Source organism: Pelodiscus sinensis, unplaced genomic scaffold (genome assembly GCF_049634645.1).
Source record: "Pelodiscus sinensis isolate JC-2024 unplaced genomic scaffold, ASM4963464v1 ctg37, whole genome shotgun sequence".
Taxonomy (NCBI): Eukaryota; Metazoa; Chordata; order Testudines; family Trionychidae; genus Pelodiscus; species Pelodiscus sinensis.
In genome coordinates, this window is record NW_027465869.1 from 1,921,179 (window position 1) to 1,947,060 (window position 25,882).

The 25,882-nt window shown below is 54.3% G+C and overlaps 1 protein-coding gene across 1 annotated transcript in view; it reads left to right on the top strand.

Moving 5' to 3' along the window:
- The first annotated feature begins 216 nt into the window (after nucleotides 1-216).
- LOC142824044 (uncharacterized) overlaps nucleotides 217-25,882 on the top strand; it is a 38,744-nt gene continuing 13,078 nt past the window's right edge. The window contains exons 1-6 of the mRNA XM_075915788.1: nucleotides 217-492; nucleotides 810-932; nucleotides 1,468-1,535; nucleotides 1,653-1,758; nucleotides 2,032-2,127; nucleotides 2,293-2,397. Coding sequence (XP_075771903.1) covers nucleotides 277-492; nucleotides 810-932; nucleotides 1,468-1,535; nucleotides 1,653-1,758; nucleotides 2,032-2,127; nucleotides 2,293-2,397 — 714 coding nt within the window. The 5' untranslated portion in view covers nucleotides 217-276. The remainder of the gene's footprint in view (nucleotides 493-809; nucleotides 933-1,467; nucleotides 1,536-1,652; nucleotides 1,759-2,031; nucleotides 2,128-2,292; nucleotides 2,398-25,882) is intronic.

The window sequence follows — 25,882 nt, forward strand, 5'->3', positions numbered from 1 at the left end:
CCAGCCCCTGCAGCTGTGGGTCCAGGTCCGTCAGCAGCAGCGCCTGGGCCTCCAGCTGCAGCCAGGCCACCTCCTGCAGCCGCTCAGACCCAGGTGAGGGGCCGTGAACACGCTGGGCCCAGGGGCTCACCCAGTACCCGGGGGGGGGGCGGGGAGGGGCAGCCCCTGTGTCTGCCCCGCAGCCAGGGCAATGGATGGGGGCGGGGGCTGCTTGGCTCTCTTGTTCCTGGTGGGGGCTCTGCTGAGGGCGTTGGCAGATGTGAGGGTGGCAGGGGGATGGGTCCCTGCGAGGGGCGTGTGGGGCCCAACCTGCCCTGGGTCCCTGACATGGGGGCGCGTGACCCCTGCTGGCCGCTGGAGTCACCCTGGTCCCTTCCCTCCCGCACAGAGCCCCCCTGTGCCTCGGCGGAGCTCTGCCAGGAGCGGATGGACTCCCGGGTGGAGGAAGGGGCCATCTATGATATTGAAGAGCAGCTCCACACCCGGGACACGGTAGGAACCTTCTCCACACGGGGGGGACCCGAGATTGTCCGGCCCCTTCCCAGCACGTCCCCCCCCCCCCTCCGGGAGGGGCTTGTCCCTGGGGATCCCCCTGGGGCCCCTTCTCCTGCATGACCTGGGCCCCCCAAGCTGGGGGCTCTTGTCATGCACCAGCTGGGCCCCCACAAGCCTGAGGCAGCAGTTGGGGGGGGAGTGTGGGTGCTTGGACAACCGGCAGCTCCCACCTCCACTCCTGGGAGACCTGAGCCCTGCAGCTGTCCGTGGGGGGCAGGCAGGCCCCAGGCTCACAGACTCTCTCTGGGGTGCAGAGCCCAGCCGCCCTGCAGCGGTTCCTCTTGGCCATCCCCCTCGCCTGCCTCGCCGCCCTCCAAAGGGGCGAGGACACCCTGGCGCCGCGCTGCTGCAAGGACACCATGATGGCCAGGATCGTTGTAAGCGAGTCGCGGCGGCCCGGAGGAGGGGAGGGGATACGTGGGGTGGACGGGGGTCTGCCTGGGCCATGGCGGCGGGTGGGGATGCTGGAAACGGGATGGGTGGAGCCAGGAGGGCTGGAGGTGGACATGGGGAGGGTGGGTGGGGTTGCTGGAGGAGGGAGGGACACAGAAATGGGGCAGGTGTGGGGTGCCAGACAGGAAGGGGGATTCGGGACAGGGAGGGGTCTCCCCGGGCCATGGGGGGCTGGAAGGGAGCCGAGCGGGCTGCTGGGGATGCGCCTGGGGAGCAGGGATGAGGAGGTTCAGAGGCTGGTCACCAGGGCAGTGAGGGGCAGGAGACGGCCTGGGGACAAGGATTGAGCTGGTCCCGGTTTGGGAGGGGGGTGCTGGGAGGGGCCCTGTGCAGGGCAGGGGGGCTACAGGGCAGCGGGAGGCAGTGGGGTTGGATCCTGCTGGGTGGGGGCGCTGGCCGTGTGAGCGTCTCTTGGGGGCCCCAGCCTCACACGCCCCTTTGTCTCCTTGGGTCTCCCAGGAGATCATGGAGGACTCGCCCCCCCCGCTGGTCTTGGCCGACTGCCTCAACGCCGCCTGCAGCCTCAGGTACCGACCCCCCCCCCCCCCGCCGACTCTCCCCAGAGCAGATCCCCTGGCCAGGGAGTGGGAAAGTCTCTGTCTCCTGCTGCTGAATTAACAGTCTCTGCCCCTCTCTCCTGCCAGCACCTTGCAGCCTCCCCTGCGGGCCCAGCTCCTGAGCCCCCTGCTGACGGCGGCCGTGGGACAGACAGTGTCTGGGGACTGGCAGCAGGAGCCCATCCACACTCAGGTACGTCCCTCCGGGCCCTGCTCCCGGGCTGGGCTGGAGCTCCAGAGAGGGGGGGGGGGGGGTGGCAGAGGGAGGGAAGAAGCTGCAGGTTTGGATCCTTCCCTCCAGGGTTCCCGTTGCTCTCCCGGGGGGCCCGTCCCTTCCATGCCCAGCCTGGGCTCCTCCCTGCTCTGCGAGGCGGCTCAGACCCTGCTCTAGGCTGGACCCCGGAGCCAGCGGGTGGCCTGGATCCCCCAACCCCCCTCTGACCCAGGGCTCCCCCTTGTCTTGCAGCAGTTCATCCGGGCCCTTCCCTACGACCTCCAGGCCCTACTGGCGAGCCTCCTCGCCGAGTCCCCAGACACCGCCCGGCTGCAGCTCATAATGGAGGTGAGCCCCGTGGGGGGGACGGGGCCATTGTCCCTGCTTCCTCGGGGGGGGGCCGAGAGAGGAGCAGTGTCAGTGGCTGGGGGGGGCACAGTCCGAGAGGAGCCCCAGGCTCTGCCCAGAACCGGCACCTCCCTACGGGTCCTGACCTGCCTCTTTCCCCCACAGCACCTGAGCCCGTGGCTGGAGTCCCGCCTGCCCCAGGAGCGAGCCAGGGCCCTTGGCAGCACCACGGCCCTGCTGGGAGTCGCCACCACCCTCCCGGGGTTTGACGTAAGTGACCTCGGAGCCGGGGGGTCTGGGGCTGCAGGGCGCGGGGCTGGGAGCGTCCCCGGGAGGCAGAGGCAGGGCTGGGAATGGGCCGGGAATGGGCCGCGTTCTCCTTTCCCCGGGGAGGGGCGACCCTGGGCCCTTCAGGGGGGCTCTTGAGGGACTGGGCCTGGGGACTGGGGAGTGGCCATCAGTGGATCCCCTTGTTCCACCCCCGGAGTGACCCTTCAGTCGGGGCCATTGCTCAGGGTTGTCTCCTCGCAAGGCCGGCCCCGCCCCGCCCCGCCCCGGGAGGTGTCTCTGTCCGTCCCCCGAGCTCAGACCCGCCTCGGCGGCCGTTTGCATGGGACGTGCAGCCCCAGGATGCTGAGGGACCCCCCCTCTTCTCTCCCCTCAGAACTCCGCCGACTGGCCGAGGATGGGTCACCACGTGGCCCAGCTGGGCCTTTTTATTTCGGACCCATCCGAAGACGTCAGCCGGCTGGCCCGGAAGGGGGTGCACAGCCTGTATCAACTCCTCCTGCACCACAGGGGTAAGGAACCCAGCCGGGACCTGGGCCCCAGGGACACCCTGAGGGTGCCGGCGGCGGGGGGAGGGGACCCAGCCCTTTTCCCCCAGACTGGCCCAAGGGGGGATGCGTCCCTCTGTGTTCCCGTCCTTCTGCCCCCTGTGCCCCTCCATTTGCCCAGGGATGCCTGCAGGGACCCGTGGGAGGGGAAGGGCTCAGACCTGCCAGCAGAATGACCCTGTTGTGTCTCTTGCAGGCCTCAACATCCACCAGGCAGAGGACCTGTGGTGCAGACACTACTACAAAGAAAGATGGGTCCTGGCTCACAGCAACAGCGTGCGGGTGGGAGAGGTAAGGACGCGCTGCCAGGGCAGGGCAGGGCTCGGGGGTGGGGCTGGCTGGGGCCCTCGTGGGGGTAGGAGGGTCTTGGGGGCAGGAGGAAGCTGTGACCTGGGGCAGGGGTTGGGGTGCCGGGTGAGGAGAGCGTCTGGGTGCAGGGTCTGGAAGGGAGTTTGGGGGAGGAGGAAGCTGTTTTAGCCCCAGGAGTTGGGGCCGGGCTCTGGGCCGTCAGCTGAAACCTCCTGTGCACTTGATTCCAGGTCTTTGGGCAGCTCTTCACAGCAGAGCAGGAGAACTGCTTTTTGGACAAGGCTCTGCTCGCTGCCCGCTCCCCCCTGCGGCGCCCCAGCCAGGCCGGGCTGGTCCTGGCCCACGCCCTGCATGGGCAGGCCCATCAGCTCCTGGAATACATGGTGAGCAGCCGGAGCAGATCAGGAGAGTGGGGCAGGGCCAGGGTCTCCTTCCCATCCCCTCAGGGAGTCCCCCGCCCCTTTCCTCAGGCTGCCCCCACCCCACGTCCCTGCTGGCAGAATCCCTCCTGCCCCTGCGAGCGTCCCTGGGGGTGGGGGAGGCTCTGAACACAGAAACTGTCCTAGGAGGCGGGAGGGGGCCGAGGTGTCAGGAGCTCTTGGGGGGGGGGGGGGGTCAGGAGCTCACCCTGCGGGCCTGACGGGGGGTGACCAGAGAGCAGGGGGGAGGAGGGTGGAAATGCTGGGGGGCCAGTTCCCCTGAGTCCCCAGGGATGAATGTGACGGATTCTGCTTCCCTTGCAGCAGGAAGACACCCAGTGAGAGCAGCAAGAGCTGAGGAGCCAGCAGCTGCGTCCCCCTCCCCCCAACCCTCCCAATTGTATTGAATTGTATTTACATTCTCATTAAACAATGTTTCAAAAAACATTTGGATCAGGCTTGGTCAATAATTTGTAATGGGGGGGCCATTTTGGCAACTGATCAAGGGCCACATTTCTACCGAGGGGTTTGGGGTCTGGGACGGGGTGGTTGGGTGCAGAAGGGAGCTTAGGGGTGGAGCCTGGGTGCAGGGGGGGGGGTATGATCTGGGGCGGTGGATAGGGGTGCAGGGTCCAGGAGGGGGTATGGGCGCAGGAGAGGACTCTGGCCTGGGGGAGGGGCTCTAGAGGGGTGCAGGGTCAGGGAGGGAGCTGTGACCTGGGTGAAGGGGGAGCAGAAGGTTTGGGGGAGGGGGTGCGGGTGCCAGAGAGGAGTCTGGCCTGGGGGAGGGGTGTCGGGGGGGTGCAGGGTCAGGGAGGGAGCTGTGACCTGGGTGAAGGGGGAGCAGAGGGTTTGGGGGAGGGGGTGCGGGTGCCAGAGAGGAGTCTGGCCTGGGGGAGGGGTGTCAGGGGGTGCAGGGTCAGGGAGGGAGCTGTGATCTGAGGGAATGGGGGACGCAGGTTCAGGTGGTCGCCTGGGACAGGCAGTCGGGGAGGGGACGTGGGCGCCAGGGGCAGGCTCTGGCTGCGGAGGTGCCTACCTAGGCAGCTGCGTATGGGGGAGCCCGACTGTCACCTGAGGGGATGGGGGAGCTCAATTTTCAACTGCGGGGAATGGAGGAAATACTGTGGAGTGGAGGGAGCGAGATGGGGGGGGCTGAATTGTTCCTGGAGGGGAGATCTCCCTGGCTTGGGGGGGGGGGCCTTTCCAGCAAAGCCCTCACATAAGAGGGGGACAGACGGGGGGAGGGAGAGGACGGGGATGGGCAGGGCAGGTGGAAATGGGGAGGGGCAGGAGAAGGGAAGGGGGAGGAGATGGAGGAGAGCAGGGGATAGGAGTGGGGGCGGGGATGAGGAGCAGGACAGAGGCAGGGCAGTGGTGGTGATGGCTGAGCGATGAGAACAGCTCGCAGGGAGCTTAAAGCCAGCAGATGCTTTTCGGCAGAGTTGCCATTTGCCCTGGCGGGTTGAGAAACAAGGATCGTGCAGGGAGATGGGGATGACTAGGAAGCGAATCCAGGTGTGGGGGGAATATCCTGGGTTGGAGGGTCAGTCGATACCCCCGCCTGCCACTGTCTGCCGGGGCTCTGCCCGCAAGATGGAACCAACAGCTGAGTTTGCTTTTCTGCCCCGTCGTGGGCACAAAAGGCCCAGAACAGCCTCCTGCTATCTTGGAGGAAAGGGGCCAAAGTTCAGGAAGCAGGTGCCAGGCTGGGCTGGAATCCGCGAGCGCCGCTTTTGCTTTGCCCTTCCTGGAAGCTGGGCTGCAGGTGAGTGGCGGTTTCATCTCTGCTCTTGGGGTGTTTCTTGTGGGTTCCAAGTGTGGATCTGAGAGCGGCTGCGCAGGGGCAGTGTCATGAACGAGCTGTAAGCGTTACAGCCCCTTCTGCGCAGGCTGGCTCCAGCCTCCCATCTGTCTCCAAGCCCTGGGGGAGAGGCGGGAGGCCAGCAGCATGGCCTAGTGGAGGGGGCAGGGGTTGGGTGTAAGAACTCCCGGGTTCTAATCTAATGCCACCTAGTGACTAAGGCACAGAGTTGTGTGTTAGACCCTTGCTCCGCAATTCTGCGCTCACTCTCGCGCTGGTGACCTTGGAGAGGCCTTTCAGGTCTCCCTTTCCCTGTCCATCAAAGGCAGGCAAGTGCGATGTAATGCCCTGGAGCAAGTGCTTTGGGACGTGTCGCACAAGTGTGCCTGGCTCACAAGCGTGTCAGCACAGGTGTGTAAAAGCGTGACGAAGGCTTTCAGATCAATGCCGAAGGCGTGTGAGGCTGTGGCTGGCCAAGTGACAGGGAAATGAAAGGTCAGAGTTTGGTCAGTTAGATTTTATGGTAATACACTGAGATGAAGCACTTTGGGCGTATATACGATAATGTCTTTCCAAGTGCGTTAGTTCAAGCCGTGTCCTAGGAGCCAAGAGGTGAGACAAACATGCTTGGTCCTGTCTCGGTGCAGGGGTGGACTAGATCAGTGCTTCTCGACCAGTGGTACGAGTCCCCTTAAAGGTACTCAAGAGATGTCTGGGGGACACGTCAACACAACTGAAATTTGGAGAAAACTGAATTTTAGTTTTCAGTTTGACAGCGCTTTATTCTTTTTGTACCTTTTACACCCAAAAATGCCATCGCCCGCCCGGCTACGATGCAGTTGTTTAAACAAATGTGTTGCAACGGTAGAAAAAAATTGTGTGTGTCTGAAAACTGTAGGTACTGGGGGTACTTACACATTTTTTTTTAAAGGGGGTACATTATAAAAAAAGTTTGCGAAACACTGGACCTATCATGGTCCCTTCCACTCAGACTTTTCTATGATTCTGTGACAGGGCTGGGCGATAATTTTCAGAAGGGGGCCACTTAATGGATTTTGGTATGGGGTCATAGGCCGGCTCCACCCACAGAAGGGGCGGAGCCTGAGGCAGAAGGGGCGGTGTTGTGAACTAGCCCACCCTCAGAGTTCTCCGTGGCTGAGGCTTTCAATTAAAAGCACAGAAAAGAGCTCACAGATTTGCCACTACTGGCAGCTGTCCAGCGTGGCTGCAGCTTTTTAAAGGGCTCGTGGCTCCTGCCCCTGCTGTAACCATGAGCCGTGAATCATTTAAAATTGGATCCTGCTGCCTGAGTCCCCACTTAGAATTCGGCGGCATGGGCAGCAGGATCTAAACACAAAGTGGCCAGATCACAGTGTTAGGTGGGTTGCATCTTACCCAGCCCTGTTCTCTGAGCTGGTTTCGAGTCCTCCGTGTCCTCCTTGTGGTCTGACAGCTGCAGATTTACTGCCTGTCTCCTCTCGTGGCCCAGCCTAGCCGCAGCTAATGGACTAACTCAGGTTAGCATCACCTGCCCTGTCTTGGTGACTCTTCACAGCTGAACGGCCTATAAGGCATCGTGCTGGTCTTCTGATCTCTTGGTGACTCCTCTGCCTTCTGTTTATTTCTTTCTCCCTAGCTGGCCGATCGAGTCAAACCCTGTCAGTGCGTGAAGGCCCCAGGAATTACGAGTGCGATGGTCTCCCATATCCAAGGTAATCGGCTGGCTAGTAATGGATGGGCTGCTTGGTTATCAGGTTAGGCTGCACAAGCCAGGTCTATGGGACCCCATGGCCAGCTGGCACCTGGTTCACAGGGAGGCAGCTGTACTAAGCTGAAAATGGCTGGAGGACACCACCATCATTAGGCTCCAGAGTTACAGCACTCGCTCCTCGTCCAAGGCAGGCAGCACAGCTTAGCAGCTCATTGGGATGTCTCCTTTTTAGTTGTGAGATCTGGGCACTTTAGAATGGCTGTAGCTATTTAGCAAAGGTGCACAGCTATAGGCATGGGGGTTTCCAGCTTTATTCACCTAGGTGGCTGATTCCAGGAAGCAAGGGTGTGTGTGTGGGGGGGAGGGGAGAGTCCTGTACAGAGGGTTCCCTGGCCCCTCTGCTTCCATGGCTGTGTAACTGCCACCAGGTGGATTAGAACCTGGGACTTTTGGAGCTTAGGGCAGGAGCTGCTACAGCTTGAGTTATAAGTCAGTTGCCTCTCAGCATAGGCTGAAGAGCTCCCTTGTAATAATTGCTTGCTGGGAGTGGTCTCAGTGCCACTCCATAGGATAGTGACCCACATCAGGTGTGTGGGTTACAGCTGCAGGCCTGCTCCCAGCATGCGGATCTGCTCTCTGGGCGGCGTCTATAACTCTGTGGCTGCAGCCCTGCTCCCAGGACTGGATCTGCTCTCTGCCCATAGGCGTGCGCAGCACATTTCATTAGGGTGTGCAGCCAAAGAATGTTTTTAAATGTACTCTTTGACCCCCATTAGCCACACCCCCTGACTCCCATTAGCCATGTCCCCTGACCCCCATTAGCCACGCCCCCTGACTCCCATTAGCCACGCCTCTGGAGGTAACACTTTCAGGGCAATATGGACACATGACCAGAAATAAAAGGTGTCATGTGACCTCCCCCCCCCCCAAGGACTTTTCCCACCATCCTCTTACCAATAGGGATTAGTTTGGCCCTCACCAACCCCCCCCGTGCAACGATCCTGCAATTGCATTAACCCAACGTGTGAGACATTAACTCGGGGGGTGGGGAGGCTGGGGGAAGTGTTCCCTCTAAGAGTTTCCTCCCATGAGCACAATACATTTTGTGTTGTGCACCAGTACTGAGTTTGTGGCTTGTTTGGATGTGCCATGGTGGCACCCAAGTTATTCATAAATATCTTATGAACCACTTACCTGTCCCCTCTGCTGCCCTGTCTCCTTCCCTTCCTCCATCAGCTCCCCTGGTGCCTGCTGCCCCCCAATCCCTCACCCACCTCTGCTGCCCTGACTCCTGCCCTTCTCACTGCCCTCGGCCTTCCCGAGACCTGCCCCCTCCAGCAGCCTTTCTCTCTCCCCCTGTGCCCACTCCTCCAGTAGCCCCACTCTGACCATGTGAGCTACCCCTCCTCCTCCCCTTTCCTAACACCCCCCTCTACACACCTGTCCTGCCTCTCTCCTCTGGTGCTGGTCCCTCCCCTGCAGGTGTCTGCCCTTCTGCTTCACCCCCCGGACTCCCCTGGCACCTGCACCTTCCCTTACCCTTGCACCCTCTTGGTGCCTCCCCCTTCCCTCACTGCCCCTTCCCACTTTGCCCATCCCTCACCACCCTCTGCCCCCGTTCCCCTCATGCCCCTGTGCCTTTACACGTGCCTTGCTCCATCTCCGCCTTCCTCATGCCCACCCCTTCTTTCAAGCCTTCTCCCAGCACCTCCCCTTCTCCCCTCTAGCCCCCAAAGCCCTTCCCCTCTCCTCTCCTAGCATCATCCTGTCCCCTCCCTCACTGACACCTCCCCTCCTGCCCTTTTCCTCATTGTCTCCACTTGGCCCCCTGGCATTTGTCTCTCTCCTACACCCTGTCCCTTAGTGCCTTCCCCTTTCATCTCCTGACCTGCCACAAACCCCCACCCCGCAGACTCAGGTTCCCAAAGTTCCGGCAGTCCCCATCACTTGATGCCTGCGCCGGGTCTGACTCGTAGGGTTGCCAGGTAGACCCTCCCCCCAAAAAACGGACACACTTGATCCTGGGCAGGGGGGAGGGAGGAAGAGGGACTGGCTGGGGGGGGGGGCAGGAACTGGCTGGAAGGAAGAGGGGATGGGAAGCAGCTCTGGGGGGGAGGGGCCAGATCCTGACCCTGGCCCCCCCTTCTCCCTCCCCGAGGCCAGTCATGCTGCCTCTGACCCCCTTCCTCCCTGAGGCCAGTCGCACTGCCCCCGATCCTGACCCCGGCCTCCCCTTCTCCCTCCCCGAGGCCAGCCCTGCTCCCCAGCTCAGTGCGGGCCCCTGCTCTCTCCTTAGCTCAGTCCCACTCTGCCGACCCTGGCTCCCTCCTGGCTCCCTGCTCTGCCAGTCAGGCTGAACTGGGACTTTAGCCTCTCCCCGTTGTTCCTGGGGACTGTCAGTCTCAGGATCTTGATCTCTCATTTCCCCTGCCTTTCACTGAGTTTCAGTAAGGAGCTAGCGGCAATAATGCCTCTACTTTTTCCCCCACTCCTGTGCGGAATACATTTTGTTATGTGCACCAAGGCATGCACGGATGTGCACTGTTACGTCACGTGGAGTTTCACAGCATGGGAAGAAATCAGTGGAAATACAGAGAGCTTGAGTAGTTGCAAGTGTCCATTTTATTGCATAGCACGGAGCTAGCTAGAAAAAACCCAAACCAGCTGGGCTGACCCCCAGTGACCTAACGCAGTTACTATAACAACAAGATCTATGTCTACACCCAGTACACCACATGCACCACCACTAGAAACACATGCTACCGGCTAGCAAACTGGGCAGCATTTGAATGTCTCCTGGCTGGCCGCCCAAGAGCTCAGCTTGCAGGGAACACTGGCTAACCGTCCCCTTCCACCTGGAGAAGGGAGAGACAGGAAAGCAGCAACAGAGCATCTGCCTGGGGGAAGCCCGAATCCCATGCAGGAGTGGAGCCCTGTTCCTTGTTCCAGGCCCTTGCTAGAGTCCCCTCCCGTAGCTGCAGCTATGGCCGGCAGTTTTAAAAGCGGACTTACGCTGGCCCTGCAACCCGAGCGACTCTGTCAGTGGGTGCTTATCACTCCATCACCTCGAGCTGTTTAACCAGCTTGTTTAACCAAGGAGGGAGGGAAAGGGAAACCTTTGGCCATTTGAGGGTTGCGTGCCAATGGAGGGAAAGGGGATGGATAAAAAGGGGCTGAGCACACGGTACTGCCTCTTTTTAAACCCAGGCCCAAAGATGTCCTGGAATTCTGGGCCACTGGCCTGAAGGAGATGGTCAAACTGCCTGGCAGCTGGACTTTTGGAGTCTTGTTATTCCTGGGCTCCTGGTAGCGATGGCTCCCATTCCAGGGGATTCCTGCCAGGTAGTTTACCTCAGACAGCAGCTTTTATTCCCCCGTGTCACTTCTCCCAGTATCTGAGACTTTGGTCATGGGGATCAAGCATTTAACATGATTCCAAGAGGAACCGGATGGTTCATCTAGCGAGCCAGGCTCACCGATATTTGAGTAGTTAATAAAAATCCCTAGTTGCTGTGTGTAGGTCTAAAAAGTGAAGGTTAGTATCATTAGTCTTATTTTACAGACAGGGAATAACCTCTCCAAAGAGCACCCTGTGGGAGAGGCAGGAATAGAACACAGGTTTCCTGATACCACATTCAGGGCTTTGTTACCAGGCTATATCCTGTACTAGAAAGGATGGGCCTGAAGCATGGGCCTGGTGTAAGGCCTGAGGCCTGAACCAAAGTAAGCAAGAGTTAGCTGAAGAGAAACAGACAGGTCGTGTCAAAAGCAGACGGTTGCCTGAAAGTCTTGGGACTTAACCCTAACTGTCTTGCCTGGAAAGGTTGAAACCATAGACAAAAGGTCCTAGAAAGTCTCCAGGAATGCTAGAGAAGCAGGAAGCGAGTTGACAGGAGGCCAGGAAAGAAAATGGAAACAGAATTTGGGGTTTTGAATTGGAAGCAGTGATGTGCCTGTTGTGTGATCATGCCTGGAAGATGTGAATTAAGCCAGGAACCTGGGCAAGCAGAATCCAGCGACTTTCTTGGCTAGGGAAAGACTAAATCTTGGAACAAGAGAGATGTGAGTAGAACAGGGAATTTTTAGTCAGACGCTACTAGGTTATTTTCTTTATTTTTTTAGTTTGTTGGACTTCTTTTTGCTAAGCACATGTAACTATCCCCCTTTACCCTGGAACTCTTCAAACTGAATCCCAGGGAAGCGATTTTCTGTGTTTTAATCTTTCTTTTTTCAGTTTCTTTGTAACACCTAGCAACCAAGTAGATACGCTGGAGGGCAGTAGATATGCTGGAGGGCAGGGATAGGGTCCAGAGTGACCTAGACAGATTAGAGGATTGGGCCAAAAGAAATCTGATGAGGTTCAACAAGGACAAGTGCAGAGTCCTGCACTTGGGATGGAAGAATCCCGAGCATAGTTCAGGCTGGGGACCGACTGGCTAAGTAGCAGTTCAGCAGAAAAGGACCTGGGGGTTACAGTGGATGAGAAGCTGGATATGAGTCAACAGTGTGACCTTGTAGCCAAGAAACCTAATGGCATATTAGGGTGCATTAGGAGGAGCATTGCCAGCAGATCCAGAGAAGTGATTATTCCCCTTCATTCGGCTCTGGTGAGGCCACATCTGGCGTATTGTGTCCAGTTCTGGGGCCCCCACTATAGAAAGGATGTGGACGCATTGGAGAGGGTCCAGCGGAGGGCGACCAAAATGATTAGGGGGCTGGAGCGCATGACCTATGAGGAGAGACTGAGGGATTTGGGTTTGTTTAGTCTGCAGAAGAGAAGAGCGAGGGGGGTTTGATAGCAGCCTTCAACTTCCTGAAGGGAGGTTCCAAAGAGGATGGAGAGAGGCTGTTCACAGTAGTGACGGATGGCAGAACAAGGAGAAATGGTCTCAAGTTACAATGGGGAAGGTCTAGGTTGGATATTAGGAAAAACTATTTCACTAGGAGGGTAGGGAAACACTGAGATGGGTTCCCTAGGGAGGTGGTAGAATCTGCATCCCTAGAGGTTTTTAAGTCTTGGCTTGACAAAGCCCTGGATGGGTTGATTTAGTTGGGATAGGTCCTGCCTTGGGCAGGGGCTGGACTTGATGACTCCTGAGGTCTCTTCCAGCTCTATGGTTCTATGATTCTAAGTAATGTTTCACCAAGTGTATTTGTTTTGTTAATAGACGTCACATTTTTAAAACCATGATCTGATTCCTGCATCCTAGAGGGCGGAAGGTTCTGTATGCACGTGCCTAAGACAGCAAGCCATACTTCTAGGAGAAATTACAGGTTTTCAAGCTCTCTCTGGAGGGAGTGTCAAGGACAAGGAAGGTACCCCACAGGAGGGAATTCTGAAATGCGCCTGTCTGGTTCTCAAAGGGGTTTGTGCATTTGGATGATGGCAGCAACACCAACGCAAGCCTCCAGTGGCAGGGTATTTTAAAGTCTCTTGTGGGCCCCCACCTTCTGCACTTGGAGTGCCAGAGTGGGAAATAGCCTTGACATGACCCCTCTCCAATTTATCAACATCCATCTGGAATTCTGGTCACCAGAGCTGGGCACAGAACTCCAGCAGCAGAAGTTCAAGTGCCGAATAAAGAGGCTAAGTCGGTTCCCCACTCTGGCACTTGGAGTGCAGACCTTAAAATACCGTGTCTCTATGGGCTTCTGCTTCAAAACTCCCCAAGGTCACAGATTCCCTGAGCTTAGGAGGGTTGCTGCCTCTACCCAAGTGGAAAAAAACTTTTTCTTCTTGAACGCAGGAAGAAGTCACTTGGGAACGTATACCAGAAGGGTACCCCAAACTCTTTTACACAAGAGCCAAAAGAAATCTGATGAGGTTCAACAAGGACAAGTGCGGAGTCCTGCACTTGGGACAGAAGAATCCCAAGCATTGTTACAGGCCTGGGACCAACCAGCTAAGTAGTAGTTCTGCAGAAAAGGACCTGGGGGTTACAGTGGATGAGAAGCTGGATATGAGTCAACAGTGTGCCCTTGTAGCCAAGAAGGCTAATGGCATATTAGGTTGCATTAGGAGGAGCATTGCCAGCAGATCCAGAGATGTCATTATTCCATTTTATTTAGCACTTGGAAAGAAAAAAAGAAAAATGAAAACAAACTGTAATTTCTGATAGCTGTCCTCTTAGTCTTAGGCAGGTATACACAGACCTCCTATTACTTTCCAGGATACAAAATCAGATCATAGCTTTAAAATAGGTGATTATATTAAGAAAACAAAAAGGTATTCATTTGTAAAGCTGACTTGGCTGCTAGGAGTTATAGCGCAACTGAGAAAAGAACAGATTAAAACACAGACAATTGCATCCCTGGGATTCAGTTTAAAGTTATAGTGGGGAGAGGAGGGGATATGGATTTAGCACAGAGGAGTTTAACCAAACAACAAAACAAAAAAATAACCTGATCGCATCTAAATAAACATTCTCTATCTACTCAAGTATCCACACTTCCAAGGTCCAGTCCAATTCTAGGCCCAGGTATTCTTTTTTTTAGGCATGATGTCCCTGCCCAGTTCAATTCATCCCCCCCCTCATCCCCTTCCGCAGCTCCAGGATTAAACTCACAAAGAAAAACAGCAGACAGATTCCCTTTTAATGCAGATCCGAACTCTTTCTTCTCACTGGTGCTCCTGGCTCCCTGCCAACACTTTCTAGCTAGCTAGGTTTAACCCTTTAGTCACTGAATACTGGGATGTTCAGAAAAGAACAGTGGGCCTCTCATCCATCACAGAAGCGAGACAGCCTCTTTACTCCTGCTCAAGCGTTTCCTGTTTATACATCCCAGAATTACAATAGCTTTTTAAGCCCCAACGCCACAATGGGAGCTCATGTTCTGCTGATTACCCACCATGACCTCTACATCTCTTTTCCCCGCCCTGCAAGTCTGGCCCACAGAACCATGGGAAGTGGCATAGGCTAGCCTGGGCCAGGGCAAAGGAACACGTGGGCCTTTCTCTTCTCCATCTCTCCCTCTGCATTGCACAGCAGGGCGCAGGAGTGCCAGGGGGCTCTGTGGACGCTGTTTGGCTTAATGCCAGCAAAAGCAGGGTCTACAGGAGTACTTACGGGCTCCTAGTGTTAAGAGCTGTGATGTGGTTGCCTCAGCAGCGTGGCTCAGTGCTTCTGTTCTTGGAGCTCTGGTGTTATCAGTGGTCAGTGCAGGTAACGCAGCCTGCTCCTGCTGCAGATCTCGCTGTTATGCACAAAGACCGACCACAGGCACCGTCTGGTGACAGAGGCACTTGGCCAGGTTTATAGCCGTGTAGTCACAGATCTAGTGCCCTGGATTTGCGGTTACGCGTGCACCAACTCAAGTGCTCCAGGATGAGGAGCAATTCAGTCAGTAAGTCTCTGTTGTCCCTTCGGCCATGCAAAGGGGGTAAGGCCAGGCACCCCAATATTTATAGCCTAAAATAAACTTGTCTGGTTTCGGACATTTGTTTGCTCCCTCCCCTTGTACCTAGTACCTTGAACCGAAAAATATTAGCGGAGACACTGTTGAGCATCCACTGAGGATGCGCTCGGTGAGGCTAATCTTCATGTTTTACCTCATCCCCGTTGCAGGGTTCCAGACCAAGGAGGATATCTACTGCCTCGCTTTAGCGAAGGCCCTGTACACTGTGCCCACGCCAGTGACTGCTGGGTTTTATGCACCATGGGGACATTGCAAAAACCTGCTCTTACACAAAATCAAGGGTGAGTACTGCCCCGGGGCACGTAAGACGGGGAAGGAACCTTGTGGGGATAGGGATTAGTGGATGACAACTATCTCCAAAGAGCCAGAGCCACCCGTACTCATTTGCCGATTATGCAATCGCATAGGGGACCTGAAAATTTGGAGCAGCACTGGGTTTTCATGTCCACTCCACCCACCTGCCTCTTCCTATCCATGGTCTGTGGCTCTGCTTCCTCCAGCAGCAGAAGTTCTAGAAGATCTAGTTAATTTACAAGTGACAAAGTCTGCTCGAGCTACTGGCAGAACATCGACGACTTGGTAATGAAGCCATTTAACAGGCATTTGCCAACCTCTGCTAAATGTTTGCTGAATTTACTGTGAGAGTCGACAGGACCTTAGTTTAAAATGTGTTTGTTTATTAGTGTGTGGATGAGGATTATAAAATCACATCGCTAAAAATTCAACATCCATCTGGGCTGCTGTTGGGCAGATGGGCACCAGTTTAATAGAACGGTGTAGGATCCCATCAATCCTAAGGATGGCTTTGCCAAGAGCTACCCATTCTTGATTGCTTCCCAGAAGGGAGGGATTGTGAAGCTGGAAGACCCTTCAGGAGGAGAGATTTAAGGCACTGCCAGGTACCTAACATATCTTCCTCTTTTATCTCAGAGAACATGGAAAACGAATCGAAGAAGAAAGACCAGGAGGAATTTCAGCGGACGCAGAAGATGCAGCGTGACAACACTGGCCGGGATCTACTCAAGCTCCTGTTACTCATGATCTTCTACCGGCCGGTCCTGACGGAGCAGCAGAAGTGGAGAAGGAACGTGAAACACGTCTTCATCCATTTCAGCGCCTGGGAGTACGCGGGCTGCGACCAGCTCTGGGCAGGCCTCATTACCACACTGTGCGACGGCATCGAAAGCCACTTTGGTCTCCTACCCATGAGCATTTACAGGACCATAGACAGGAAATGTAGCATCATCGAAAGACCAGGGGATCAGGAATGGGTTAGCAAGAAGTTCCTCTTCCTCCCGCTGTGGGTGGCTATGATCCTTTTGATCATGGTAGCTATTGGGGTGGGTGGTCTCCTCCTAGTGTTTGGGATCCCCATCGGGGATGCCTCGGGAGACGCCATAGCTGTCGTGGAAGGCATTGGGGTGACGGCTGTCAGCGTCTCTGCAGCAGCTGCCATACGGCTCACTATCACAGTGGTACGAAACATTATCGTCACCCAGAAGAGCCAGCTGGAGAGACAGATGAACCAGACGGCTCTCAGCGCACAGCTGGGCTTCATGAGCTGCGTGAAAAGCGAAGTCAGGACAATCACTGGGTTCCTGCAGTACATGGAGATCTTCCAGCGGCGGAAGCTGCGGGTGGTGCTGGAGATCACCCACTTGGATACATGCAGCCCTGACAAGGTGGTGGGCGTCCTTGATGCCATGAACATCCTCCTCTCAGACGATGACGCCCCTTTCATCTCCATCCTGGCTGTTGACTCCAGCATCATTGTCGACTGCGTGGAAAGCTCCAAGTATATGAGAGGTATGGCCAACAACGGCTACGAGTTCTTAAACCGCATCGTCACCCTGCCCTTCTCTGTCCCTCGGATGGATTGCGACACCAAGCGGAGGCTGATCAGGAATATCATCGCGCGCAAGGAGCAGCTAGAGGCAGAGGTCGGCTTCCGGCAGGATGGCAAGATGGAAGCCAGCTCTGACTTCCTCAACATCTCTCGCTACCATTCGGCCAACCACGATGCCCAGAATCCAGTTGCAGAGGACAGCCAGATACCTCTCATGGTTGGAACCCCAGCGCTGGGAACCGGCAGCTGCGGGAAAGGTTTCCGAGCCAAAGACCTCATTCAAGATGCTTTCGACTACCTCCTGGATGACGCCTTGAAGGAATTCATGACAGACAACGTGGTGCAGATGCGGCGCATCGTGAACACCGTCACCATCACCATCAGGCTGCTGGCGAGTAACATCCCCAAGGATGAAGTGTGTCCGAAGAAGGTGGTGGAATGGGTGCTCCTTGCCAACCAGTGGCCGTGCCGTCTGAGCTGGCTCTTGCAGCGCATCGAGGATGAGGAGCAGAGGAGCCGAATGGGCAGCTGCCATGGAAGCCCGCTCCGCCCCGACATGTCTCTGTGGGAGGTCTACGAGAAGTACATGGAAGAGCTGGACATGCTGAAAGGCCAGATGGAAAAGCTGCTGGAACTGGACCAGGATCCCGAGCTGTTCCACACTTTCCTGTGCGGCAGGTTTCGGGTGGAGGAGGCCCTCTTCTACCTCCCCTTCACGGTCAATTTGGACCCATCCCTGAAAAGACAGATGGAGCTGCAACGTGGCAGCCACAGACTGAAACGGACAAAGAAATTCGACAAGCTCAGCGCCTGCACTCTGCTGGGTATGACGGTGGAGGATGTCTGCCGAGAGGTGGGTCACCCTTGGGTTTCCTTCCTTCGAGCAGGGCCAGCTGTCGATAGAATGTCCATGCCTCTTCATCGCAAGAAGCATGTCATTCATGTGACAGCAGCTGCCCACAGATGACGGCTACAGGCAGAGCCATCTTTGCAAATCGTGGGGCCCTGAATAATTGAGGGCCCTTCTGCAGGATTGCCTGGGCCTTTTCCCCTCATGCAGCTTCTGCTGGAGGTCTGGTTGTTCCTACTACCTCCCTACCCCAAGCAGGGCTCAGGAACTAGAGCAGAGTTGCAGATCCTCTCTGCTTGCTAGCTTGCTGCTGCTGCTGATTTGAACCCCGTAGCAGATTTGAACCTAGGCCCTCTAGGAGTGTGTCTAAACTACATGGCTCCGTCGACGGAGCCATGTAGATGAGGCTGATTGGCAGAGGGAAATGAAGCTGCTATTTAAATAATCGTGGCTTCATTTAAATTTAAATGGCTGCCGCGCTCTGCCGACCAGCTGATGATCAGCTGTTTGTCGGCAGATCGGGGCAGTCTGGACGCTTCCCCGTCGACGTGAAAGCCCTTTGTCGACCTCCCCGGTAAACCTCATCCCACGAGGCATCAGGGGGAGGTTGACAAAGGGCTTTCATGTCGACGGGAGCGTCCACACTGCCCCGATCTGCCGACAAACAGCTGATCATCAGCTGGTCGGCAGAGCGCGGCAGCCATTTAAATTTAAATGAAGCCGCGATTATTTAAATCGCGGCTTCATTTCCCTCTGCCGATCAGCCTCATCTACATGGCTCCATCGATGGAGCCATGTAGTTTAGACACACCCCTAGAGGCCTCGACAGCTGGAGCCATGAAGGCAGCTGGCTCCCAGCTTAGGATGTAGAGCTCCCTTGTTCTTATCTCTGGCTGTAAGAGGTCCAATTGCCACACGAAGGGACAGTGAACCACACACACTAGGCGTGTGGATTACACTGCCAGCTGAGAGGAGCACGTGGGGGAGGGCGAAGGGAAAAGCCCTGCAGCAGACAGGACACAGCGTCCCCAGAGACGAACCGGCAGAGGCATATCCTCAGACATACAAGAACACATGGCTGCTGCATTGGGGAACTCAAAAATTTGGTGCCCAAATTTTCCGGTGCCCTATGCAGCTACATATTTCCCGTGGGCCTAGGGACAGCCCTGACTACGGGCCCCAGAGCTGAGAGAAAACTGTCCCACATAACTGGTGCATAACTGGAGGGAGAGGAGCGAGAACTAGTGGGGGTAGGATGTTGAGGGGAACAGGCGGTGTGGGATGGGGGCTTTCGGGGAAGGCACAGTGTGGGTTTGAGGCCTCAGGAGTAGGGGGGGCACATGAGGGGGAATGGGCAGAGTGAGGATGAGGGGGAAAGGGTGATGGCCACAGTCCGGGCTCTGCTAGTTCCCCCACTTTCTGCTGCTCCTGACTCTTGGTTTGCACAAAAAATTTCTTCTTGGAACAACTCGGTTCCTTGGAGCTCTTTCCTCCAACCCCGAAGCCATTGGCTGGCTCTCCCCAGGTTCATCCTTTACGCTCTGAAGTGACTTGGGTCGGTTTTAAGACTGGGAGACCCGTAGCTGTCTGTTATGCACTCCAGAGAGAAGCGAGGCAAAAACATAAATACTCTTGCTGGAGGCCTGCAGCGTAATACCCCTTATCCAGAATAACACACAAGAACCCTGAGGCTATGTCTACACTGCTAGCTTTTGCCTGCAGAGAGCATGCTAATGAGTGCCAAGAAGTTTCTAATGAGTGCTTCATTAGCATACTCTCTGCCTGCAAAGGCCCGCAGTGTAGATATAGCCTTAGGTCGAGAGGCCCAACTCCACCCCCTTCAGGCTGACTGCATGCTTCCCTCCAGCCTACAAGCAGGGTCAGGAAACCTTCCCTCTTCATTTCAACACACCCCTCCAGTGGTCCCTGCATTGCTAGCTTTTGCCTGCAGAGAGCATGCTATTTCCCCTGCCGTGCCAACTTGCTCAGCGGTGCCCCTAACAGAATCCAAGCACACGGCAGTGGGGTGTGCCGGGTACCATACCTGGCCCCACAGCCGGCCAGCCCGCCTTGTTTGCTAGAATCTGAGCAAGCCCAGACAGGTTCCTCTCGGGAGCTATAGCGGACCCTTCCTAAAAACGTGTTTGGCGACCTGTTCAGTAGATGCACGGCACTAACGGGTGCTCCCACTTCTCTTCCAGATGGACACAATCGGCTTGAAGGAGGAAAACGTCCCGCTGTACAAACAGAGGCTCAGGGACCATAATCTCAATGGGCACGCGCTGGTCTACAGTGACAACACTGAAATCAAAGAGGCCCTGCACATGAGTCTTGGCGAATGGACCCTCTTTAGCATCCATTTCCTTGGAGTGTTTCCCCCGGCGAATTTGGCCTCTTCTGTGGTGTCTCCCGTCCCGTTCCACGTCAGGCCAGAGGCTCTGAAGAACATGGTTGCCTTAAGAGAGACTGTGGCGAGAGGGAGCAAGCTCTCTCTGAACAGCTCCAGGGAAGATCTTTGGGAAAAGAGATAACTCTGAATCCTGAACACAGAGGTGAAAGTGCCCTGGTGCGCAGCTCCAGCAAGAACTGCAAAGACCTGGGCTGCAACAGGACAGTACCTGTGAGAAACTGTAAAGTTACTTTCACGGCCGCCTGTACAAAACCAGAAGCAAGATCGGGGCTTTCGCCCACAGTGTACCTCCCTGCGACTCCAGTGACATCGCATGGATGAATCATAGAATCCTAGAGTTGGAAAAGACCTCAGGAGTCATCAAGTCCAGCCCTCTGCCCAAGGCAGGACCAATCCCAACTCAATCATCCCAGCCAGGGCTTTGTCAAACCGAGACTTAAAAACCTCTAGGGATGGAGATTCCACCACCTCCCTAGGGAACCCAGCCCAGTGCTTCCCCACCCTCCTAGGGAAATAGATTTTCCTAATGTCCAACCTAGACCTCCCCCGCTGCAACTTGAGACCATTGTTCCTTGTTCTGCCATCCCTCACTACTGAGAACAGCCTCTCTCCATCCTCTTTGGAACCTCCCTTCAGGAAGTTGAAGGCTGCTATCAAATCCCCCCTCACTCTTTGCTTCTGCAGGCTAAACAAACCCAAATCCCTCAGTTTCTCCTCATAGGTCATGTGCTCCATACCCCGAATCATTTTGGTCAAGCTCCCCTGGACCCCCTCCAATGCGTCCCCATCCTTCCTGTAGTTGGGGGCCCAGAACTGGACACAATACTCCAGATGTGGCCTCACCAGAGCCGAATAAAGGGGAATAATCACTTCTCTGGATCTGCAGGCAATGCTCCTCCTAATGCCCCCTAATATGCCATTAACCTTCTTGGCTACAAGGGCACCCTGTTGACTCATCTCCGGCTTCTCATCCACTGTAACCCCCAGGTCCTTTTCTGCTGCTTAGCCAGTCGGTCCCCAGCCTGTAACAATGCTTAAAGCAATCAGATGACAAGAGAAGAATTAAGGATCCGGGGGGAGGGGGGGAGGAGGGGGGGACTGTACTGGGTCTGAGGGATTTGGGGCACATTCATGTCAACGGGGCTGGTGACAGACATTATCGGGCCCTGGGTAATGTATAGGAGGGGGTCGGCTCTAGACCCCCTCAAAGGGGCAAAGCTAAAGGTAGGAGGGGCAAGGCAAGGGCCAATCAGGCCTTAGCGCCACCCACCCTGCACCAGACAGAGCTCTAGGATTGATTTCATTTGCTCGGGTCTCTGGCAGTGGCGGCTGCCATAATAGTCGATACAGTGACCCAGAGGCCTGGACCCTTTTAAATCATCAGCTCCCGGGACAACTGCCCCCTTTGCCTCTCCCCCTCCCCGTCCGTGGCCCCTGTCTGTGGGGCTTCAGACCCTGGTGGTCAAAGTATTTTGGTCTGGTTAGTACAGCAGGGGACAGGGAGTTGGGACATATGGGTCCTATTCCTAGCGCTGCCACTGGCTTGCTGTGTTTTTGAACAAGCTGCTCCTCCTTTTTGGGACTCAGTTGCCTCTGTAGTAATTTGAGGGTTGGTAACATAAAATCAGCAGGCCTGAATAAAGGCCGGTAACATAAAAACAGCAACAGGCCTGAAATCTATGAAGCAAGACTTGGCTCAGTGGAACCGCAGGCAGGAAAGAGAAATAGTATAAGCCAGATCAAGCATAAAGGTCCAGGCACAGGTACCAAGCACATTTATAGAATCCTATAAATGGAAGAGACCTCAGGAGTCAACAAAAAATCCTCATTAAAAAAAAAATTGTTTGGTGTTCCTCGGTCTTAAAAAGTTTAAGAAACACTCGTCTAGACAGTACTGGGTCCTGCCATGAGGGCAGGGGACTGGACTCGACCTCTCGAGGTCCCTTCCTGCCAGCTACATGTGGCAATGAAACGGTAACTCGAACTAAGTCCTTAGTTCGAATTAACTGTTACATCTCATTCTATAGCCGCGCGGCAGTTACTTCGGGCTAGTGGAATTTCAAAATGGCGACCGGACGGGAACATGCAAATAAAGCCTGGGCTATTTAAATCCCGGGCTTCATTTACAACTCCGGTTGCCTGCTTTGCCTACCTAGCTCAAATTAACGAGCTAATGTAGACATACCCTTATTGACTAATTGAGTAGTCGATGGAAATTCCACCAACTACTGGATTAGCTGATTAAGCGCAATTTAACATCCCTCGGTTGAGCTACCACATATGTTTTAGAAAGACATCCAATCTTTATGGCTTGTGTGTAGTTCAACGCATTAAATTCCAAGCAGGTTGCTGAAGTTTCTTTTTTTCATCATGATTGGCAATTTGACCAGCCTTATACAGTAATGGATCTTTACCATTCCTCTGATTTCTTTTGTTCCCGATATATTTAAACATTTCCTAATTATCCTTTATGTTACTGGTTATAGATTTTTTCCCCCAATTTTAGCTTCTCCTATCAACTGTTTGCTTTTTCATAACTCGCATCCTCCCTTTTTTCCCATTTGCTTTATATTTTTTTCTTGTGGTGTTTATGACAAAAACTAAAACATAGGACATAAACTTTGAGTCCTATTTATAGTACTTTGGGTTGGTTTAATGGAAAAATGGGTTGATACAGAGTAAATTGGAGTTCAAAATAACCCTTTCTCGGGCAATTTTTCTCTCGAAAGCCTCACCTTTTTCAGCCTCCTTCCACTAACTTCTGATTTTAAATGTCTGGATTGTTAGACATGTGCTCAGGAAACCTTACCTGTCACTAAACATAGATTTTGTTTGTGTTAATTATAGATATGAATGGAGCTAGTTAATCCCTGTTGTAAGATTCCAGTGGAGCCAAAGAAAGTAAACAAGTAACTAATTTGGGTCAATCTTTCTACTTGACAGTCCCTAGGAATCTACCGTTTCAACATTTCCTGGGAACAGAAACACAAGTTAGAACAGTGATAGAAATGTAGCCGTGTTAGTCTGGTGTAGCTGAAACGAAATCCAGGACTATGTAGCACTTTAAAGACTAACAAGATGGTTTATTAGATGATGAGCTTTTGTGGGCCAGACCCACTTCCTCAGATCAAATAGTGGATCTAATAAATCATCTTGTTAGTCTTTAAAGTGCTACACAGTCCTGTATTTTGTTACAAGTTAAAACACTCATTAATTTTGGCTTCATTCAGCTTTCCCTTCGAACAAATTAAAAACATAGTTGATAAGTGGCAAAGTTGGTGCATGGGAGTGAAGGACACGTTAGCTCATTATGCCTACACAGGGGGATGTCACACTGGTCTGACCAGTTCCAAGGACAGTTGGGCTGCCATAGAAAGGGATGCAGAGCTGCTCTTCAGGAGCTCCATGGATTAGACCTATACTGCTGTTGAAGGAATTGGGGCTCTCAAATAAAAGAAGTCCCTTGCCTTAGAATCATAGAATCCCAGGGCTGGAAGAGACCTCAGGAGTCATCGAGTGCAGCCCCCTGCCCAAAAGCAGGACCAATCCCAACTCAATCATCCCAACCAGGTCTGTGTCAAACCAGGACTTAAAAACCTCTAGGGATGGAGATTCCACCATCTCCCTAGTTAGCCCATTCCAGTGCTTCCCCATTCTCTTAGGGAAAGAGTTTTTCCTAATATCCAACCTACACCTCCCCCACTGCACCTTGAGACCATCACTCCTCGTTCTGCCATCGTCACCACTGTGAACAGCCTCTCTCCATCCTCTTTGGAACCTCCCTTCAGATAGTTAAAGGCTGCTATCAAATCCCCCGTCATTCTTCTGCAGACTAAACAAGCCCAACTCCCTCAGCCTCTCCTAAGTCATGTGCTCCAGCCTCCTAATAATTTTTGTTGCCCTCAACTGGACCCTCTCCAATGCGTCCACATCCTTCCTGTAGTGGGGGGCCCAGAACTGGACACAATACTCCAGACGTGGCCTCACCACATCCCAATAAAGGGGAATAATCACTTCCCTAGATCTGCTGGCAATGTTCCTCCTAATGCACCCTAATATGCCATTAGCCTTCTTGGCTACAAGGGCGCACTGTTGACTCATATCCAGCTTCTCATCCACTGTAACCCCCAGGTCCTTTTCTGCAGAACTGCTACTTAGCCAGTCGGTCCCAGCCTATAACAATTCTTGGGATTCTTCCATTCAAGTGCAGGACTCTGCACTTGTCCTTGTTGAACCTCATCAGATTTCTTTTGGCCCACTCCTCCAATATGTCTTGGACACTCTGCACCATATACCCTACCGTCCAATGTATCTACCTTTCCCCCTAGCTTAGTGACATAGGCAAACTTGCTGAGGGTGCAATCCATCCCCTCATCCAGTCATTAATAAAGATGTTGAACAAAACCGACCGTAGAACCGGTCTTTGAGGTACTCTGCTTGAAACTGACCGCCAGTCCGACATCGAGCTGTTGATCACTACCCATTGAGCCCAACAGTCTAGCCCGATTTCTATCCATCTTACAGTCCATTAATCCAATCCATACTTCTTTAACTTGCTGGCAAGAATAAGTCCAGGTATATCACATCCACTGAATTCCCCATGTCCACAGAGCCAGTTACCTCGTCATAGAAAGCAATCAGGTTGGTCAAGCATGACTTGCCCTTGGTGAATCCATGCTGACTGCTCCTGATCCCTTTCCTTATTCTAAGTGTTTCAAACTGGATTCCTTGAGGATCCCCTCCATGATTTTTCCGGGGAGTGAGGTAAGACTGACCGGTCTGTAGTTCTGTGGATTGTCCTAAGGAACATCTTGGTACCATTTACCTCCCACAAATAAAGTACATACCGACCTATGTTCAGGACCAGGTCAAAGTTGACAGCATAACAGATAGTAAGTTGACAGTATGAAGACTAGGAAGTAAGCCCCCTTCTGCAAGGTAAGGGACGGTAACCAGGTAACAGGGGGTAGCAACCTGATACATCAGGAATGTATAAAAGTTCACCTCAAATGGTGTTCACCAGCTGACTGTGTGGGGGCACTGGATGGTGCTCAGTGGGTGTTAGGACATTGCCACGGCTTCCATAAAGTGTAGCGGCGCAGCGCTGAGTCTGTTCGCTGGCAACTATTATTGCATGTTGTTACGCAAAAAATCTGCTTGGGCGATTTCGAATCTTATCTGGTTTGTGGTCTCTGGGGACTCTGGGCACGGAGACCACATCCAGCGATAGTGACTCGGCTCTGCAACTTTAGCAAAGAGCCAGGTGGCTTGTACCTCATTCAGTAGAGAAGGCTCCAGACTTACAAACCAGGTAACAGAACTTTTGCGTTCTCCTCCAGCAGCAGGCGCTCCGACACAGCTGGACTGAGTACAACACCTGCAAATAACCCAGTTAGTTAATGCAAGCATAAAGAGAGGCAGCCTGGCCAGATGCAACCATTCATTAACTTCCAGGCCAGAGAGGGCCATTGTGATCTTCAGTCTAGCCTGGCATCCTATGAGGTGCACACAGGCCCTTCTCTTCCACTTGTTTAAACAGAGGCACCCTGGGGCACCTTAAAGACTAACACGTGTATTTGGGCATCCGCTTCCAGGGGTAAAAAACACTTGGACCTGCTTTTCCTCCGCAACAGCTGATGCCCAAATAAATCTTCAAGGTGCCACAGGACTCCTTGTTAGTAATGACTGTTGGGGTTGCCCCTCTAAGGCTATGTCTACACTGCAGGCTTTTTGCACAAGAACAGCTGTTCTTGCGCAAAAACTTGCAGAGTGTCTACACTGCGTGCGTGTTTTTGCACAAGTATTACAGTACAGCATCAGCAAACAGGGCTTCTTCCGGAAGAGTTATTCCTCTCCCCACGAGGAATAAGCCCTCTTGCACAAGAGCTCTTCCAGAAGGCGGCAGTGTAGACAGGCAACATGAATTTCTTGCGCAAAAAACCCCTACGGCTAAAATGGCCATCAGAGCTTTCTTGTGCAAGAGAGTGTCGACACTGCCATGGATGCTCTTGTGCAAAAGCACATCTCTTCTGAAAAAGAACATGGCAGTGTGGACGCGCTCGTATGGAAGACCTTTTGCACAAGAACTCTTCTGCAAAACAGTTCTTGTGCAAGAAGCCTGCAGTGTAGACAGAGCCCACGAGTTTCAGAGGGG